We start from the raw sequence: 19,831 nt of genomic DNA on the forward strand, positions 1-19,831 counted from the left end.
GACGAGATATCGAAGAGGGTGAAGTCAATGGGCTTCAACTGCGTCAGGCTTACTTGGCCCACTGAGCTCGTCACGAATCGTAAGCTGATGAATCGGACGGTGAGGGAGTCGTTCAATGGGTTGGGGTTGTTTGAGTCCGCTGCTGCTGTTGGGGTTAATAATCCGCAGTTGCTGGATCTCACTCTCATCAAAGCATTCCAGGTAATGTTTTTTTTTTCTTATTTTTGTTTTTTTTTTTTTTTTTGGGATCCAATAGATATGCAATCTTTTATTGGCCAATTGGTGGCTGGTTGGTTCGCCCCTATCTTCTGCGCATAACGTGGGTTATGTTGCTGTGTGGCCACGCTGCATTCAACAGCAAATCCAATTGCGGTCGTTGGAGTTATTATACATTTGTGCTTGGAAATTACATTTTGGGGTTTTCCCTAGATAATAGAATAATTATACGGAACCCATTTTTCGATTTTAATTTATACAGAAACCATCTTTAAAGTGTATTTTTGTTGCAATTAGCCACCTCTCAGTCAAATTTTAAACTAAAAACTCAAAATTACCCTTGAAAACACATATTCAAGGCACATGACTATGTTTTTAATGTTTAGGTCTTGTTAGGATACCACTCATGTATATTGAACTTGAATTTTTTTAAACCAATTTTTGTTTTTTTGTAAAAATTTGATTGGGAGGTGGTTGATTGAAACAAGCCCCCACTTTAATGATGGTTTATATATAAATTGAAACTCAAAAGGATTTTTTTTATACTTACCTATTTTAAATGTGGTTTCTAGGAAGAAAAACCCTTATATCTTCTATGAGGGTTTTTTCTCTCTCCATGAAACACACCTTTAAAATAGGTCAAATCGATAGAATTCACATTTAAAACTTTTTTCTATTGTTAACTATGGGTAGTCCGACTCACAAAGAAGACCTCTCATTAATGTGATGACGGTGACCGAAGATGAACGATGTTCTTGCATTCCGTCAATGCGGAGGGGAGGACTAAGAATATGGATTATATAGCTGATATTCTCTTGAAAGCCATTGAAGAGGTTGGTCCTCATAATGTTGTACAAGTCGTAACCGATAATGCACCTGTTTGTAAATCTACGGGAGGCATTGTGCAAGGAAGACATTCTCATTTTTTTTTGGACTCCATGTGTTGTCCACACACTCAATCTTGCCTTAAAAAATATTTGTGGGGCAAAAAATACCGAAAGAAATGAGGTAGTGTATGAGGAATGTAGTTGGATCACCGAAGTTAGCGATGATGTTGTTGTTATAAGAAACTTCATATTGAATCATTCCTTGAGATTGTCAATGTTCATTGAACATGTGAAGTTTAAAATGCTTGCTATAGCTGAAACTCGTTTTGCTTCGGTTGTTATCATCTATGATGCACGGATACGGATACGGGATACGGATGCGACACGGATACGGGATACGGCGAAATCCAAAAAAACAAGATACGGGGATACGACGAGGAATTTTTTTTCAAATTATTATTATATATAGAAAATTTTATAAAATTCAACTAACAATCTAAATTATGAATCTATGACAAAATAACAAATTTGTAAACAAAAAGGAATTAGAGTACATACTCATTCTATCACAAAATAACGAGTTTCAAGTTTGTAAACAAAAAGGAATTGGAGTACATACTCTACTCATTCTATCACAAAATAACAAGTTTGTAAACAAAAAATACATCAAGATAAAGTGGAAGTTAGTCCGATGACTTCTTCATTGCCTTCATCATCAGCAAACAATATAGCCTCCATGGTGGGTTCATCAAGAGACAATGTGGCGACATCAAGGAGACAAGGTGGCGACATCAAGAATACCGGCACCCTGAAATGAGTCGAATGCATCTCCACCAATATCCCACAGCTTCGATTCTCCTTCTTTATATTCTTGGGATGATCGAGAAAGCAAACGAAGATTGCTATGCACATACACAAGATCTTCTGCCCTTTCCGGTGTCATCTTGTTCCTCTTCAAAGAGTGAATGAATGAGTATGTACTCCAATTCCTTTCGCAGCAAGAGGATGAGCAGGGTTGGCCTAGAAGCTTGAAGGCCAATGCTTGAATATTTGGAGTTGAGGATCCATAGAGCGCCCACCATGCTGCTGGATCCATAAATCCTCTATCAGCAAGAGAATCTGGATCCCTAAAAATGTCAAGAGCAGCCGAGAATTTAGCAAATTCTAAGTTAACCATCCTCCGTTCATCGGTATTAGGATAATATCTCCTCAAACACTTGGTCCTTTCCAAAGAGATCTCCTCATCCTGATGGGGTGCTTGCCGATGGATATTCCCATTCAGTCATGTCTCGTGATAATATCTATTAAAGTTTAACATTGAATTAGACATTATTAATAAAAATAATCACATCAAAAATAATGAATTGATAACATAATCTAAATTATTACCTTGGATTCAAAGAGTGCGCCAAGCACTGAAGTGGCGTGTTGCTCTTATTCCATCTATCCTTCAAGATCTTGTGTACGACATCATAAAATGAGGAGGGATCATTTTCTTTTTTGCTCTCATGTTTATAAATAACAACCTTCACCTTCTCAATCATTGTATCCCACATATCATATACCAAATGAAGGCTGGGCTTGTCGGTATCGGTGAGCCGAATCATATCATATATAGGAGCAGTGAAAGCAATAATATAATCCATCCTATCCCACCACAAATCATCAAGCACTTTCTTCTTAACAAACTGTGCTTTTCCCACATCATCATCTCTGTACGAGCTCCAACGGTCGCTAAGAACCATATCTTGGAGGCTTCTCTTGATCACCGTGAACCTCTTCAGCATGATGATCCATGAAGCAAATCGAGTATCAGCAATTGAAAGAAGCTTCATCTTCGAATGCTCATTGAACATAGCCAGCCTCATTGAGTGATTCATGATGAAGTTCTTAATCATCAAAGCATCATCATATACCTCTGTAATCCAGCTGCACTCTGCATAAGCAATTGCATTAGCCTCTGTATTCTTTACAGCACAAATATTCTTAAGGGCAAGATTGAGGGTGTGAACAACACATGGAGTCCAGAAAATGTGTGGAAATTTTCCCTCCACAACTGCCCCTGCTGCCTTACATGCCGAAGCATTATTAGTAATGATTTGGATCACATTTTGAAGCCCCACCTCTCTAATGCAAGCTTCAAGCTTCTCTGCAATGAAATATTTATTCTTCTGCTCTCCCTCAGCATTCACGCAGTGCAAGAACATTGGCTCATTATCTGAGACCGCAATGAAATTTATCAGTGGCCTCCTCTGTGCATCTGCCCAGCCATCACTACAAATAGATACCCCCTTATGCTTCCATGTGCCCCTGATGGGCTCCAACAACCTCTCTACGTGAGCCTTCTCACGTTGCAAAAGAGTGGTTCTCAAAGAATTATAACCCGGAGGCTTGTAACCGGTAATTGAATTACTTGCGGCATATGTGATCATCTTGGAGAAATAAGGATTTCTTGCCAAATTAAATGACAACCCACCAGTATAGAACATCCTTGCAATCATTGAATCCAATTCATCTCTTGCCCCTGTATTAAAGGCTTGTTCAACAGTGGTGACTCCCCTCCTCCTCTTTAGCTCACTTAGACGAGAAGGCATGCATTGACTTCCTGCTGCTGCACTTGATGCTGAAGAACCTGGCAGCGTCACTGTCCTAGGCATAGAAGCCATCACCCTTGCTTCTGCTTGATCCATATCAGCTTGCATGTCTCTCATATTGTGCGGCTTAACACCTTTGCACACTTTAATTCCTTGCCCACTAGTCCACATTAGATGAGCTTTGACCCTTGAGTAAGAGGATGTAAATACTTCATGACAGTAACTACACATCCACTGCCAATTCCCCCCTCCTTTACCCATCTTCTCCAACTTTGCGACATACTTCCACAAAGGAGTGTGATCATCTTGAACAGACTGTGCACCAGAACTACCTTCTGCTTCCATTGCTATAAACAACAACAAATACTAATTAAATATTAAACCATAACATATATGGAACATAATATGAATTACAATGCAAGAAATATGTATTAAATATTTACATGTTCATAATTTATTAGTTAGCACGCTAATTACTATTTTAAGCTCTTTTTCTAATTATACTAATTAATAAGTTGTTGCTCACTGACTTTGTTTTTCTTTTTACAGATTATACTTGAGAGTAAAGTAGCAACAAGCAAGGATGAAGGATCAATCAAATTTTCCAACACAGCTGCCATTCTGCCAAAATAAATGTCCATAATATATTCATTAAATATGTATATTCATATTGTAATAATAGTTGAGTGATAATGATCTCAGATTCTCAATGACCATGTTCATGCATATAAGATATAACTTCAAATTTTGCATCACAATTCTCAATGACCATGTTCATGCATATAAGTTTATCTATTTAAAAAGACACATGTATAGTTAACAGCTACTTACCTTCAAGAAAGACAATATTTATCTTCATAATTATGCACAAAAAGAATTATGTCGTGCCCTTTTAACTAATGCTATTTATCTAACAGACCAATTTAATCATATGTGAATATCAACAACACATTTATATAAGTTCAGCAATCAAACACATAAATGCAGTCAATCAAAGTTTAAATTCAGTTAATAATTCAGTTGTGTTAAAAACTGAAATTGAAATTGAAAAAATATTCATATGGTAAGAAATTAAAACTGAAATTGAAACCAAAATTGAAAAAAAAAACAAAATACCAAATGAAATGACTTTCTTGGTTGCTACAGGACTACTCGAAAATTAAGTTGACAAGTTGTAAATAGAAACCTTAATCCACCATCTCACCCCATGTAGGTTAGTCTTAAAATAACAAAAACCCTTTTAACTGAACCTTCTAAGCTTTACCTATATTTCCATGTACATCAAAATTCAAATGCTGTACGTGAACTTCCATTGACCGAAACCAAGGTGCCTCCTTTCTTGTTCATAACAGCGGCCTATAAACTAAACTGGCGAATAGTTGATATTTCAACAATTAAGCATATGATTATTTGAAAAAGAGAACCAGAGATGAGAGGAAGAACCAGAGACAGAGAGAGAACCAGAGAGACGAGGAGATAGAGAGAAAAAGAGAGATAGAGGATGAGATCTGAGAGAGAGAGAGAGACGAAGAGAGAGAGAGAGAGAGAAGAGAACGAGCGGCGTCACCGTCCGCTGCCGAATCGACCAGATCGAGAGAGAGAGAGATCGAAGATAGAGATCTTACCTAGTGAGAGAGACGTCGGAGATCTGAGGATGAGTTCTGAGGACGAGATTTGTGGACGAGCTCTGAGGACGTCGGCGTCGGAGATCGAGGACGAGCGGCGTCGGAGATCGAGGACGAGATCTAGAGGCGCAGAGAGAAGATGAGGAGCAGCGGCGGTAAAAAGAGAACAGCGGAGAGAAGAGGTGATTTTAGGGTTTCGATATGGGTTTTTGGGTTTCGGTTACGGGTTTTGTTAACTCATCCGAATCGCAGTTTTTTTGATTTCACGAATCTCACCCGTATCCGCCCTCAATTTGACCGTATCCGCCCAAGTTGACTGTTGACCCGTGTCGGACACGGCTTTGACCGTGTCCGACACGTGTCGTGCACGTATCGGGGCGAATCAGTATCCGATTCGAGTCAGACACCGATTCGTGGCCTCCGGAGGTGAATCCGTGCTTCATAGGAGGGAGGTTCATTATTTTAATATTTTCCGAAAATCAATTCTCATGAATGGCAATTTCAATGTGCAACTAGTTTGTGTTATGTGAAATATCTTCTAAAGTTGATTCTTATATGTGGCAACATATTTGTTTGACTTCTCTTTCCTGTACTGGCTTCTGAATATTTATTTGGACTAATTCTTAACTATTACGGATGCAGGAGGCCCTTCTTAATTCACTTCCAAAACTCATGGGTTCGCTATCATCTACTGTTGAGGGGTATGTCTAATCACCATATTCCTCGTGGATGTGAGAGTATCAATTTTGGTCTTTCACTCTGCCTTCAACGTTCGATTTTGTAGATCCAGTGGATCTTAAATTCCCTTTTTTATATAAAATTTGGAACTGCTGTTTGACCTTTACCTGCGAGCTACTAGTTTGACAAATGGATATGTGAAAGTTGCCTTAAAAGAAACCATGTATTATGACAATTTGCACAATTGACGAAGTAAAAAGGAATGGAAAAATGACCTTTGGGCAGGCCATGCACATATCTTAAGTTTGAAGGTCAACAACTCATAAAAGAGTATTATATCTGGAGTGTGCTTGAACTGATCGGTGAAATACTGAAGTTTTTAGTTTGAGAAGTACATTTGTTGCTTTAACTGCAATAGACTTAGCAGTTGATACTGCTTTGAGATTAATGTTGTTAATGAACTCACTCTATTTACAAATAAATGCTTGCATTAAATTTGTGTGCACAGGTTTATTGATTGCTAGTACAGATATTTTGCTTTTTAAACTCATGTCTGTAGTTTATGGTGAGGTTCTGCCTATTGTTGTCCTCCTGGACACAGTCAATTTTTTATCCTTACAGGAGTTATGTGCAATGTAACTCAAATTATTTTGCTCAATTTTCTGATTCAACTTTGTTGTCCTTATTAGTTTTATCATTTATGTTAATCTGTATCCCTTTGTAGAGGAGATTCTGCAGCTGTGGCTATTACCACAACTGATCTTGTAAGCAAGAGTGTGGCCATCGAGACTAAGGTCTGTGTGGTTATTTTCTGGTTCTCTCCTTTTGCATTCTTGATTGATATTCGATTTAGGCTCTGTTAGCAGATGGTTCTTCTCCTGATAATTTAATTGAATCAAGTGCCATTATTTTTCTGATTTTAAATTAGATTGGAGGGACGCCTATAAGAATTGGGGGAATGGCAAAAGGTTCAGGAATGATCCATCCAAATATGGCAACCATGCTTGGGGTATATCCTTATATTTCTTTTATTTCTTGGGGCAGGCAGGTGGGTGCACACATTAGAAATTATATTTTATTAATTTTTGTTGCAGGTGGTAACTACTGACGCTCTAGTCACGAGCGATATTTGGAGAGAGATAGTGCGCATATCAGTAAACAGAAGCTTTAACCAAATCACAGTGAGTTAGATAGCATTTATTCTCTTATGAATTGATAACTTCTGCAGAATCTTCTTAGATATATAATTGTAAAATATTAGAACTTGCAACCAAAGATCATAACCTCACAATCAATAGTACCTAATCATAACCTCACAATCAATAGTACCTAATCATAACCTCACAATCAGTTGTACCTAGAAATATAACAAATAGCCTTTCATAGAGCTAATACTGACCATTTTCCAAGAACTCGAATATTTGTTGCATTACGTTGGAAAGATATTACTGAATGATAATGTTCATAGGATATAGGTTAATTTTTGTCAAATTGTTATCTGTGTAGAAGTAGTTCTTTATATTTTTTGATGGATGTATTTGCTGAAGGTAGATGGAGATACTAGTACCAATGACTGTGTCATTGCTTTGGCTAGTGGAATATCTGGATCAACCAAGATTTATTCTCTTGATTGCTACGAGGCTCGTCAACTTCAAGCATGCCTAGATGCAGTGAGTCATCTTTTTCCTTCTGAGATTAAGGTTTATTTACCATCACATATTAACAAACATCACTATAATTAGGTTCTGTATTCTGTAACTCAGGGGTCAAGCATAACCTGCTCTCGGATGTCTCTGTCAGTTTCTTTTTTAGGCTCGTATTACTACTAAAGTGAAACTATTGTATCCTTGGCAGGTGATGCAAGGCCTTGCAAAATCAATAGCATGGGATGGTGAGGGTGCGACATGCTTGATTGAGGTATCCCATTATTAATTCTGATTCTGAGATTTAGCAACATGCTTCTATAAGTGTAATAAAAATTACTAATTGCTAAGTAATACTGTAATACATGAAAATGAACTTAACTAGCAAAGAATTCACTAATATTGTTCTTTATGCATTTTATGGGAGTGAAAACAGCGAAGAAGAAGCAATATCATGCATTCTTTTTGTTAACATCTAGCAGTTTTTGTTAACTTCTATGTTTTCTCTTTTTCAGTCATCTACTTGCATTATCATTGTTCTCTGCACAAACCTACTAGGACAAAACTGTTCATCTCTTACAATTTGTAGGTCACTGTTAGTGGTGCAAATAACGAAGCAGAGGCAGCAAAGTTTGCTCGTTCAGTGGCATCTTCTTCACTTGTGAAGGTTTGATACAGCTTGTTGATTGTTGTGTCCGCTATCTCTTCTTGTTACTGTACCATACCATTTTTATTGTCTCTCCCTTCACAAAAGATAACAATATAAACCATAATTTCTCCAGGCCGCTGTGTATGGTAGAGATCCGAACTGGGGGCGCATTGCATGTGCTGTGGGCTATGCTGGCATTGATTTTAATCCAAATGATTTGAACATATCACTTGGAAGTATTTCGCTTATGAACAGTGGTCAACCACGCCAATTTGACAGGTAGAAGATGAGTTTATACTAGCCCTGAATATGTGTGAGGCAATTACCACTAGTGTAATTCTAAAGCAGATAATAGATTTCATAAATGACATTTGTATTAAATTAGAATTTGAATCACCTAAGAAATGAAATGTTCAATTCCCTTATAGGTAACAGCTTGCAACTAACTAAGGTTGTTCCAGTCCTATTCAAGTGAGTTGCATACTAGAATGTGTTTTTTAAGGATAAGCAATTCATCTTGGCACCTTGGGATAACTCACAATACAAGTTAAGAGAGAAAATTTACCGCTGAGAAAACAGAAGATAAGTCATCACTTAAACTACTTATTTGCCACAACCTCCCTTGGGATAACTCAGAATACAAATTAAGAGATAAAATTCTCCGCTGAGAAAACAGAAGATGAGTCATCACTTGAATTACTTATTTAATCGTCTTATACAACCATCTGTTTTGCCTATTCAAATATTTTTGCAGGGCTGCTGCCAGTAGTTATCTCAGACAGGCTGGAGAAACTCATGGGACTGTTGAAATCCATATATCAGTCGGTAAGCACTAGAATTTAGAAACTTGATAGATCTATGTTTAGCATGCACTTGTCTCAGGATTTTTTTTTTCCAATTAAAATTTATGCTAGATGGTTGTCTCAAGACATTTGTGCTTTTTTCTTGCCAGGAGCTCACCAAGGAAGCGGGAAAGCATGGGGCTGTGATCTAAGTTATGATTATGTCAAGATAAATGCAGAATATACTACATGAAGTTTTGATTTCCTACATGTGTTGAGGACCCTGAGAGCTGTTTTCTTCTGGCAATAAAATTATGTCCTCGCTATTTGTTCATCTCATGATAAAAGAGCATGGCAATGGATATCTTTCTCTACAGAGAAGCTTGGGACAATTGGATCATCTGGATGTCTAATGCAACGGGTAACTCCCGTTACCAGCTTCGGTCACCTCTTGCCTTATTTATTTCTCTACAGAAATAAGTACCGTGCAATACGTTGTTGTAACACTAGTGTAAAACTGTTTTCTTCGTGTTTTAGTTCATGCTAGGATTGTGAACTCCCTGTATAAATGGGGTCAAATAACTACATGTCTGGTATTTAGTTTAGGTTTGGTGACTAATCGATTGTTGGACACAACATTTCAGGCATACATTTAACCTTCAATTGAGATGTTTCAGGCATGCGTTCCTATTTAGCAAAAGATCGATAACCATCAAGCTTGATTGTTTGCAAAGTGCTTATTAGTTTTTACTGTAAAGTGAAGAAAGGTTCAGGCCAATTGCACAATTAGCTCGCGTATTAGAAAAGGGATGGATTAAAAACCAAAAGAAAGCTAAAATGGCAGGGGATACACTTAAGCTTCCCTCTGAACAAGAGACATGCTGCGGTACATGCCAGGAGCTATACCTGCATGAAGTTCATCTTCCCTCCATGTACTACATGAAGTTATGATTTATGATATATGGTTATCTCAAGTCATTTTTTGCTTTTTTGGAAAAGCTTGGGTCTGTGATTTAAGTTATGATTATGTCAACATAAATGCAGAATGTACTGCATGAAGTTCATCTTCCCTCCATGTACAGAGGCCTTATCTTCCAGCAATAAAAATATATCTCGTTATTTATTTATTGCATGATAAAAAGAGCATGGTAATGGATATTTATTCTCCGGAGAGAAGCTTGGGGCTACTGGATGATCTGGATGTCCAACGCAACATGGAACTCCCGTTAAGAGCTCCAATCACCTGTTACCTTATTTATCTCGCTACAGAAATAAGTACCTCGCAACAGGTGGTTGTTGTAACACCACCACACCAGCGTGTAACTTTTTCCTTTCCGTTTTATTAGTTGATGCTAGAATTGTGAACCCCTGTATAATTTAGATCAAATAGCTACAAGTCTGGTATCTAGTTCAGGTTTGGTTGCTTGCGAGTGTTTTTTGGTTTTATGCGTGAAGTGGTTCAGGCCAATTGCACAATTAGCTTGCGTATCGGAAAAGGGATGAATAGAAAACCAAAAGGAAGCTAAAATGACAAGGGATGCGCTTAAGCCGTTCCCTCAGAACAAGGGATTATGCTGAGGTATATGCACCGAGCTTTGTCGGCCTATTAAACTCGAATCATAGCTAGTGAACAAAGCATGATCCCGGAGGAGCTACATGCTCTTCTCATGGAGGAAACATGTCTATCTCCGTGCGTAGATTTTCTTTGGTCGTCGTCGTTCCCCGGTTCAATTTCAGCAGTGAGGGCGCGGTGAATAGAGGATGTGAATCCTGTCTTAAATGACGTAGGGCGATTGAAGATCCTTTGGCAACGATGGTTTCTCAACTTGAACATCAGTCTTGAAATAAATGTCTCAGTATTTCCTACATTGTTTTTGTTCATCAGGCGCAAGGACTCTGAACGAGCGTGCAAAAAATATACGACCCAGCTGTGTGCTTTGAGTTTTAAAATGATAGTGAACTCAAGCTTCTTCCAATATTAGCTAGGCTCTTTTCACCCTCATAAAAAACAGTGAACTCCCGTACTAGTCCATGCTGCTTGAGTTGTTGTGTGTTCCAGACCAAATTAGTAAAACTAGCACTGTCGATGTCCGTCAGTGTAGCCGAACATTTTGCTTATCTGGTACAGTTTTCACACTCCTGCAAATAACCCTCTGCCTAAATGGAAAAACTGGCATCGTTTTCGCAGTCCTGTAAATAAAACTATGCTTAGATAGAAAAACTCCAAACAGCAAATTCCGCAGAGGTCTCATCGTAAGTATCTCCTGCTACTCTGCTAGAGTACCTTCTGCCTGCTACTCTGCTGAGTACCTTCTGCTTCTCTTCGAGGCACAGATCCATCACCTTCTCTGCCCTTACAGCAGAGGCACGCACCTTCTGCGCTCATATAACAGAGGCACACACAGTTACTGGATAATGAGCCTTCATACACAACACAAGATAATGAGAATGATGCATTCGCGCTGTCTGATTTGTAACACTTAACAATCTTTCTTAAATTTTGATGGCTCGTGAAATATCTAGTATATTTGGAACAGCTTTCGATTCAACGCCATCATGGCAATGCGTTCACTATATTCAGCAGTGACGCGCACAGAAACACAGCTAGGGCAGCCCACAAGGAAGCAAAAACAGACAGACAATAATGATCTGCACCAGGAAGTGAAACATAATCTCATACTTAATATAACAAGGCGCAAGTTACAATAAGGCACAAATTCAACACACAGCTGTTTCCATTCTTCCGCCATGAGCTGGAATACGATACCATGAACTGCAATACGATACGATGATCATTACAAGTTAAGATCATACAATCATCCAAAACCAATTCTTCCAAATAACTGAAAACTCTATACAAGAAACCAGTAAATTGGGCTATCGAGCTTTTAGAAAACAAAGGCACATTATTCATTCATAACCCCCGAATAGGAAGAAGTTCTCAACCGCGACGCGACTGGCAACTACCACTTGCTATTATTTATGTACAATCATCAGTTCGCGCAAAATACTTGCTCCCATCAGGAAGCCTCGCCAATTGACAGATGCACCTTAGGTATTGCCTCCCTCAAGAAGCTGCTTCCACATTTCGCTTCCTGGTCACTAATGTTGTACCCAAAAATGTCGACCATATTTGACTTGTCAAAATCGTCAAGGACCAGAATGTCCCCACTTGTTTGCAATCTGACAACAAAGTCCATTGAAACTGTTACTCCAAGAACTGAAAAGAAATCCCATACAACACCCCTTAAAAAAGTAACATATTGGAAAAATGAGATAATGACATGTCCCAGCATCAATCGTGATGTACATGTCACTAATGCCTTTCAATGCATCATTTCAGTGTACTAATTCAATTGTGACTCCAGTAATAGTCAGATGATGGCACTAACGATCACAGCAGTGATACAAGTGTCAGACTCTGCCCTCATCCGCAAGGAACCCAAAATATGGGACCAATAGGGGGGACAAGTGAGGTGTCTCTCTCCTATTGGATAATGAGTTGACAATCATTAATGATGACCAACTCATTATCCAATAGGAGGGGGACACCTCACTTGTCCCCCATATTGGTCCCATATTTTGGGTCCTTCAAGAATTTTTCTAAAAAAAATTAACATGGTGCATCAGTTATGCACATAGAAAGGAGTGATGACGTATCAGCATAGGAAAATACCTGGCATTTTGAGGATCAGGCCCATTGCTAAAAATTTTACGATTACCATGTTTCTTTTGACCCACATTCACACGTGATGATTTGCCCTTGTGTTTGTGTTTTTTGTCCTTTTTCTTTGCCTTAGGGCGTTGCTGATGACGATTCACAGTGTGTGACATGGAAGTAGAAGGTGGATCATAGACCTCTGGAGCCCATTTTACACGCAATTCTGACTTCACCATCGTCCCATTTGATGCCCGACCACCTTTCATAGCAGAAACAAGAGTCGAAGATGACTGCAAGAAACAAAGACTCTCGTCAACAAATGCATAACTCCACTTTTCAAAAATATAACATTATTTGTAAAGATGGACACGTCCTTGGTTCTAACATCCAATCACTGGTTAGTAAAAATAAAAATTTTGCCAACAAGTGGACCAAGATTATATCTTCCAGTAGCAACTGCCAAGTTATGCACTAAATTTTGGTCGTATCATCTACAGAGATATTTTTCTTTTCTATTATTTCTCTGGTGCATAATCAGTTCCAACAAAGAAAAAGAAAACGAGTTAATCTAATCACTGACAAGATTTATGGAAATCAACTCATATGGGAACAAACAAGCTTAAGCAATAAATCAACACAAGGGATAATTGTTAATACCAGAAAATATATGGTTAATCAACAAAAGATATATAGTTTTCCTTGAAGATTAACAAGTGCAGCATAATCTTTTGAACTTCTTTGTTATACTATTTATGTACATTGTCTGGAATTTAAAATTCTGAGTCATCAGAAAAAAGATGATAAATCCACAAGTAATAGGCAGTTATGTCCCTATTCTGAAGTTTTTAATAAGTTGATATCCCGGTAAGTAAAGATGTACAATACTACCAGTAAATTGATTCAAGCCCTTTTTGTAATATCATTCTTAACATTAGTAGTAAAATGAACACATGTAGTCCAGGATAGTTACTTAACAAATCAAAACAACCTTGTTACAATGTCGATCTAGTGTGATATATGACATTATTCATCAACCTAACATGTACATTGCTCATTGCACAAGCAATGAAGTTCAACAGAGAAATTCAGAGGTTCTCATGCAACCTAAAAGATGATTATACGAATCAATTTTCTTATCATTATGGATGTACCTGAAGAAAACTTAGTTAGATCCAATGAACTACACATGCAAAAAAGGAAATGAATTTGCAAAATTCAGACACTTTCAGAAAATGTTATGTAACAGGTAAATTGCAATGATAATAATGTTATGCAAGAATATGTCAACAACATCACATTGACAAATGATTGAAATAACTGCTATGTGCAATTTGTAGATGGGGATAGAACATAGAAGAGTGTGATATTGCAAGTTGCTAAGATGTGAGTAGATATGCTGAAGTTGTCACGGATTTATGTGTCTTTGTGCCTGTTAATGAGGGAGAGACTCTGCATATGAGCATTGCAGGTGTTTTGTAATATTATAAGGAGACCATTCTGAAGACATCAAGCCAGCCCAGAGAACAAAGTAGATTCCCAGGATCAAGGTTTTATATATAAGATATCGGGGAAATATCGGGGATATGTGGTAAATATTGGAATGACAAAATAGATGTTTGCATATATAGTACAATGTACTAAAATGTAATGTCAACATACTTAATGAAATCTAAGTATACAAAAGGTAAATAATATATGTTTAGGATCACTAATCAACCTTATAAAACAAACAAAAGTACAAATCAACATTGTTACATATCATCATATTTTTTAGGTCAAAATGTCATTTGATATAATGGGAAAACATGATATCTTGCCCAAAAATTACCAAACACGGTATATTGTTCTGTGACAAGTCATATAAAAGAATATATCGGCCAACATATCAGCTACATTGGGGATATAATGCCCAAAATAGCCAAAATGTGATAAAGGATATTTAAAACAACACCCAGGATAAGATATGCAGGATGAAACTTTTCTCAATAATTATTTCCAAAAACGTGTGACACTAATCAATGGATCTGCAATAGTTTCAAATTAACAACTACCTCCTAATAAGCGGAAATACCTCCAGAGAGATAGAGACTAATAAAAGATGGATAACATGGTGAACCAACATGTACAATAACTACTCAACTGAATTACACAGATAAAAAAAACTTACAGGGAGAGATATCGAGCGTGAGTAGGTAGAAGTCCCGGTTGCAGCATGATCTTGTCCTTCCATTGAGCTCAGTGTATCTGCTTTCCCCTTCATAGATGAAAAAGAGGCATCCATCTCTCTTGTCAGAGGAAAAGTTTTGGACTTGCCTAGATGTTTAACTTTTGCATCCAAGGAAAGGGACTGACTAAATTCCTGGCACACGTTGATCTCATTTGAAATTAGTGTATCATTCCAATCAGAAGATTCATCAGGAACACCAGTCTGTGCAGAGCAGAGTTGCAACTTCACGCTCTCTCCACTATCGACTTCAGCTGGAACTAGAACACAATGTTTCCTATCAGGTGAAGAAATACCATGATTCTCAGAAATACCATCAACAGCGTCCTTCATGTTGCAAGTAGGCAACTGCTTGTATTCTGTGTTTGGCTTCATAGCCAATGTCTCGAGGAATACAGGTAGTGCAAGGACTGAAGCTCAATATCCAGATAACACTGCACCAATAACCAATATATTCAATTAGACATGGGTGATTACCTAACATGCTTGGTTAATATTATAGTTAACAAATTGACACGGAATAGATTACTGTGAGCCAAACCACGACACTTAAGTTGCAGGCAACAAAACATTATGTCAAGGACGCCGTTGGTCAAATCCTTAATACTTAAGCGCCCATGTTTTGACTATTACAAGCAACTGCTACATGCACCTAGCAAATAATAAGGTCAAGACATATCAATCGCGAACGGACACGGACTGAATAGCTCCTCCAGTGACAAACTCATGACATTACATTCAATAGAAACAATAGAGAAACAGTGCTATCTGAAAGCAAACATCTTCAGCATAATCCAGCTTAGCTGAGAGACAAGAATTACATGTCATTTTAGAGCCACAAGCACATTGTATGCAAAATACTAGTCTTGATCACCCAGAAGAGAAAACGAGAAGGCACGTAAAGTAAGAACAGTGCCCAAGTCTAATACAATACAAAATACTATTTAAGTCTTTCTTTCAAGTTTTTTCCTTTCCATTGCTGACTCAGATAACATGATTCCACTTCACTTAATTACAATCTCACATAAAGCGAATCTGATTAAACAAATTTCTCATAAAAACTTATCATCAATGAATATTTCGAAGATAATTAAACAATGATAGACGAAAGAACAAATTGTTACCTCCAAATGCTGAGAACGTCCAGATCCACCAACCTCCAAACTATACCAAGATTATAACTCCAAAAATCTCAGATCAAGCCCAGATCGAAGAAGCAGAACAAAGAGAAGAAAGAAGGAAATAGAAAAACCCTAAAACAGCCGTATCTTCATCATCAAACCCCTGAAATCAACAAATATTACCGTGACGATTCCATTTCTCGAGCTTTTTCAGACGATGAGAACAGCATCCACCGTAAAACTTGGTCGCCGAGGGGATCACAGCGACGAGCACCGACGGCATCGTCTCGATGCTCGGATCGACTTCTAAAACCCTAGATCGAGATTCTATAAACCCTAATTTACTGATCTCAGTTTGGAAATTTTATCCCATCCAAAAAGGAGAAAAAGAAGCAGATGACTCGGGGACTAGAGGAGCCGGTGGATCGAGAAAATTCCAGAGAGGGTTTATATAGCTGTAGAAGACCACCGGCGGATGCCGGTGGAGTCGCCAGACGAGACTGACACGTGGAGGGAAATGAGAAGGATATTTATCTTTTGTTGGTACTGAACTTGGAAACGCATCAATAGCAGACGGTAGTGTAGGTGATCAGCTGTTGGAGACGATACAGCATATGTGGATTGCAACGAATGGATGGGTAGAAGAGGATGTGGAGTCCAGATAGTTTCACTTTGGTTCGATGCTGCGTGGGTCCCGCTAGGAGACGATGGATCACGTGACTCCGCGTGAAATTTAACGTTTATCAATAGAGAGCCACGTCGTGTTGCCATATAATGTGCCAATAGAGAAAAAGCTGTGTTTATTGGTAAGATTTAATTACAACAACAACAATGCTATTTGGCTCGCTCTTTAACTTGCAAGTTCAACTCGTGCCTACGTGGAGCCCCCACGTCAGCACTCTCAAAATATGTCAGTGACCTTCCCTTCCTTCCCCAAAATAGTTTCTCTCTCCTCACTTCAACCATCTCCCCGAGAGAAACCCACTCCACCCTCCTCCCCTCCCCCAATCTCAGCCCCAACTTCGTCGTGACTGGCCGTCGTCGCCCCCTGAAGCAGATCCGCTCCTCCTACGCCGTAGTCCCCTCTATCTCCCATCCCATCAGCTCTCCATAGAAGCCCTAAAATCGGATCGATCTCTCTCATCCCCCCACTTCAAAACAGGTACCTTTCCTCTTTTTTAATCCATCAAAAACCCTCGATTTCGTGCAAATTTTACTTCTTTCCATCTGATTTGATATGATTTCTGTTTGCATCTTGTTTAATTGAAATCTACTTACAAACTATTTTGGCTTGATTAAAATGGTTATCTAGTTCATTTACTCTGTGTTGTGTTCATTAAAACTCGTTAACAAGATAAAAATTCGTGGGTCTTTCCACAATTTTTTTCGTGGGTCATTAAAACATTGTGGATTTTACTGGTTAATTGGTCTTTCCATCTAGTTCCTTTACTGGTTAATTAAAAATTTGTGGGTCTTGAGAGAGTGATGTGTTTAATTTCAAGGTGGGGATTTTGTTTTTATTTATGAGCTTCATACCAGGAAATCATGATGTAGTTATTATTTAGTTGGTCACAATTTTTTTGTTTACTCTAAAGATGAAGTAACTAAAAGAAAAGGAAACAACTGCAAGTGTTCATTAACATCATAACCTTATACAGAATGATTCGTAGTTTTCTCTCCCCACTAATTATGTTTTGGTATGTCAATGAATAAAATCTGTGTTTTTCATAATGCAGCTTGTCAGTTTCAGTCAATTCTTTGCTCAGTTTCTTTATTCAGCTCAGTCTTTGTTCTGTTTCTGTCAACTATTTTTCTGTAAAGTTTATTGATGATCAATTTGAACAGACATGACAGATATTGAGGAGTTTGATGATTTAGATGATGATGACTTGAATAATTGCTCGGTTGATGAGAGATATGAGTTGCCTCAGCACACTGATCAGCAGATTGAGCAAAATGAGCCTAAAATTGGGATGAAATTTAACGATCCAGATGAACTGTTTGAGTTCTACAAAGACTATGCAAAGAGCAGTGGATTTCCAATTAAGAAACATACAAGAAGGAAGAATGAAATGGGCATTGTTAGAAGTATAACTTTAGTATGTGGTCGAGCTGGCAAACATAATAGTATTTGTCAAAATCCCTTAAAATCACAAGCAAGCTACAGAGTTGGGTGTAATGCAAAGATAACGGGTAGGTTAAATCTGGACAGAAGATGGGAAATATCTGTGGTTGTTCTGGAGCATAATCATGGCCTTAGCCCTAGTAAAAGTCGTTTCTTTCGATGCAACCGAAGAATTAGTGCACATGTTAGACATCAAATTAATCTGAATGATCAAGGCAACCGAAGAATTAGTGCACATGTTAGACATCAAATTAATCTGAATGATCAAGCCGGAATCAAAATCAACAAAAAATTTAGCTCACTGGTACATGATGCTGGTGGATATGAGAATCTGTTGCGTGATGAAAAGGCTTGCAGGAACTTGGTTGATGAATCGAGGCGTTTACATCTCAGCGAAGGTGATGCTTCAGCGATTATGAACTTTTTTTCAAGGATGGTTGCAGAAAATTCAGGTTTCTATTTTGATATTGAATTGGATGATGAAGATCATTTGAAAAATGTATTTTGGGCCGATTGTAGGAGCAGAGAAGATTACAAAGAGTTTGGTGAGGTCATCACTTTTGATACCACATACTTAACAAATAAGTATGATATGCCATTTGCACCATTTGTTGCCGTTAACCATCATGGACAATTAATTTTACTTGGATGTGGGTTGATTTCAAAAGAAGACACAAAGACTTTCATATGGCTATTTACGAAGTGGGTTGAATGCATGGATGGATGTGTTCGGCAAGGGATAATAACTAACCAAGCAAGAGCCATGAAAAATGCAATTGAGATTGTTTTTCCAAACACTAGACACAGATGGTGTTTATGGCATATAATGAAGAAGTTGTCAGAAAAGTTAGAAAGGTACACTTAATATGAGGCCATCAGTTCTACCATGAAAGGAGTGGTGTATGACACACAAAGTCCACAATAGTTTGAAAAACAGTGGAATAAAATGGTTGACATGTATGGATTGGAGGATTATGATTGGTTAGGTGAATTGTACGAGAAGAGAAACCGATGGGTTCCATGTTTTGTCAAAAATTCTTTTTGGGCAGGAATATCAACTACTCAGCGAAGTGAAAGCATGAATGCTTTTTTTTGATGGATATGTCAATTCAAAAACAAGTCTGAAATAGTTTGTTGAGCAGTATGAAAATGCATTAAGAAGCAAGGCGGAAAAGGAGATGCGGGCCGATGCAGAGTCATTTTCAAAAGTAAAAGCTACTGCAACAACTTATAACATAGTGAGTCAGATTCAGGGAGTCTATACTTTAGCAAAGTTGAGTTTCAAGTTGAATTCACGGGAAATATATATTGTAATATTGTAAACTATCAGGAGGGAGCAGGGGTGCTTAAGTATGTCATTCGGGACTTGACTTTACGGTTGGAGGGCGACAAAAGGATTCCTAAATTCTTCACAATATCCTTTTATGAAAAGGATTGTGAAGCTCAATGTAGTTGTCAGTTGTTTGTGTTTAAAGGCATAGTATGTAGGCATGCCCTTACAATTCTTATCTGTCACGAAGTCAGTTTCCTTCTGGAAAAGTACATTCTAAGAAGGTGGAGAAAGGATGTGAGGCGAGCCCACTCGAAGATGAAAGTTAAATTTAGTACTTGGGTTATCACACCTGAACAATTACGCTATCACGAGCTATGTCTTGCATTTCGTGAGGTTGCTGATCTTGCTGCTCT

The 19,831-nt window shown here is 38.1% G+C and overlaps 4 protein-coding genes across 4 annotated transcripts in view; 2 read left to right on the top strand and 2 right to left on the bottom strand.

The window, feature by feature from the left end:
- LOC109846568 overlaps nucleotides 1-3,559 on the bottom strand; it is a 22,817-nt gene extending 19,258 nt beyond the window's left edge. Inside the window, exon 1 of the mRNA XM_020415813.1 lies at nucleotides 2,700-3,559. Coding sequence (XP_020271402.1) covers nucleotides 2,700-3,544 — 845 coding nt within the window. The 5' untranslated portion in view covers nucleotides 3,545-3,559. The remainder of the gene's footprint in view (nucleotides 1-2,699) is intronic.
- LOC109846567 (arginine biosynthesis bifunctional protein ArgJ, chloroplastic) overlaps nucleotides 1-9,696 on the top strand; it is a 32,259-nt gene extending 22,563 nt beyond the window's left edge. The window contains exons 8-17 of the mRNA XM_020415812.1: nucleotides 5,905-5,963; nucleotides 6,665-6,734; nucleotides 6,869-6,949; nucleotides 7,035-7,121; nucleotides 7,488-7,610; nucleotides 7,795-7,857; nucleotides 8,173-8,250; nucleotides 8,366-8,511; nucleotides 8,987-9,057; nucleotides 9,185-9,696. Of these exons, the coding sequence (XP_020271401.1) occupies nucleotides 5,905-5,963; nucleotides 6,665-6,734; nucleotides 6,869-6,949; nucleotides 7,035-7,121; nucleotides 7,488-7,610; nucleotides 7,795-7,857; nucleotides 8,173-8,250; nucleotides 8,366-8,511; nucleotides 8,987-9,057; nucleotides 9,185-9,267 (861 nt within the window). The 3' untranslated portion in view covers nucleotides 9,268-9,696. The remainder of the gene's footprint in view (nucleotides 1-5,904; nucleotides 5,964-6,664; nucleotides 6,735-6,868; nucleotides 6,950-7,034; nucleotides 7,122-7,487; nucleotides 7,611-7,794; nucleotides 7,858-8,172; nucleotides 8,251-8,365; nucleotides 8,512-8,986; nucleotides 9,058-9,184) is intronic.
- LOC109848666 lies at nucleotides 11,677-16,443 on the bottom strand. The gene is made up of 4 exons (XM_020418291.1): nucleotides 16,024-16,443; nucleotides 14,843-15,333; nucleotides 12,691-12,965; nucleotides 11,677-12,197 (listed from the first exon to the last, which is right to left on the bottom strand). Exons 2-4 carry the CDS (start codon nucleotides 15,272-15,274, stop codon nucleotides 12,035-12,037), a joined length of 870 nt encoding a protein of 289 aa, XP_020273880.1. The 5' UTR covers nucleotides 15,275-15,333; nucleotides 16,024-16,443; the 3' UTR covers nucleotides 11,677-12,034.
- LOC109846610 (protein FAR1-RELATED SEQUENCE 4-like) lies at nucleotides 17,868-19,010 on the top strand. Its single transcript, XM_020415858.1, has 2 exons — nucleotides 17,868-18,543; nucleotides 18,631-19,010. Exons 1-2 carry the CDS (start codon nucleotides 17,868-17,870, stop codon nucleotides 19,008-19,010), a joined length of 1,056 nt encoding a protein of 351 aa, XP_020271447.1.

The sequence above is a fragment of the Asparagus officinalis genome, chromosome 7, assembly GCF_001876935.1.
Source record: "Asparagus officinalis chromosome 7, Aspof.V1, whole genome shotgun sequence".
Classification (NCBI taxonomy): domain Eukaryota; kingdom Viridiplantae; phylum Streptophyta; class Magnoliopsida; order Asparagales; family Asparagaceae; genus Asparagus; species Asparagus officinalis.

Bases quoted from the DNA above. Each gene is read 5' to 3' on its own strand.
- LOC109846610 (XM_020415858.1), top strand. From the start codon at position 17,868: ATGACAGATATTGAGGAGTTTGATGATTTAGATGATGATGACTTGAAT. The intron at 18,544-18,630 runs GTGATGCTTCAG...TGGATGATGAAG, and splicing joins GCGTTTACATCTCAGCGAAG to ATCATTTGAAAAATGTATTT.
- LOC109848666 (XM_020418291.1), bottom strand. From the start codon at position 15,274: ATGAAGCCAAACACAGAATACAAGCAGTTGCCTACTTGCAACATGAAG. The intron at 12,966-14,842 runs GTAAGTTTTTTT...TGTTTCTTGCAG, and splicing joins CACGCTCGATATCTCTCCCT to TCATCTTCGACTCTTGTTTC. The intron at 12,198-12,690 runs GTATTTTCCTAT...CTTTGTTGTCAG, and splicing joins CCTGATCCTCAAAATGCCAG to ATTGCAAACAAGTGGGGACA.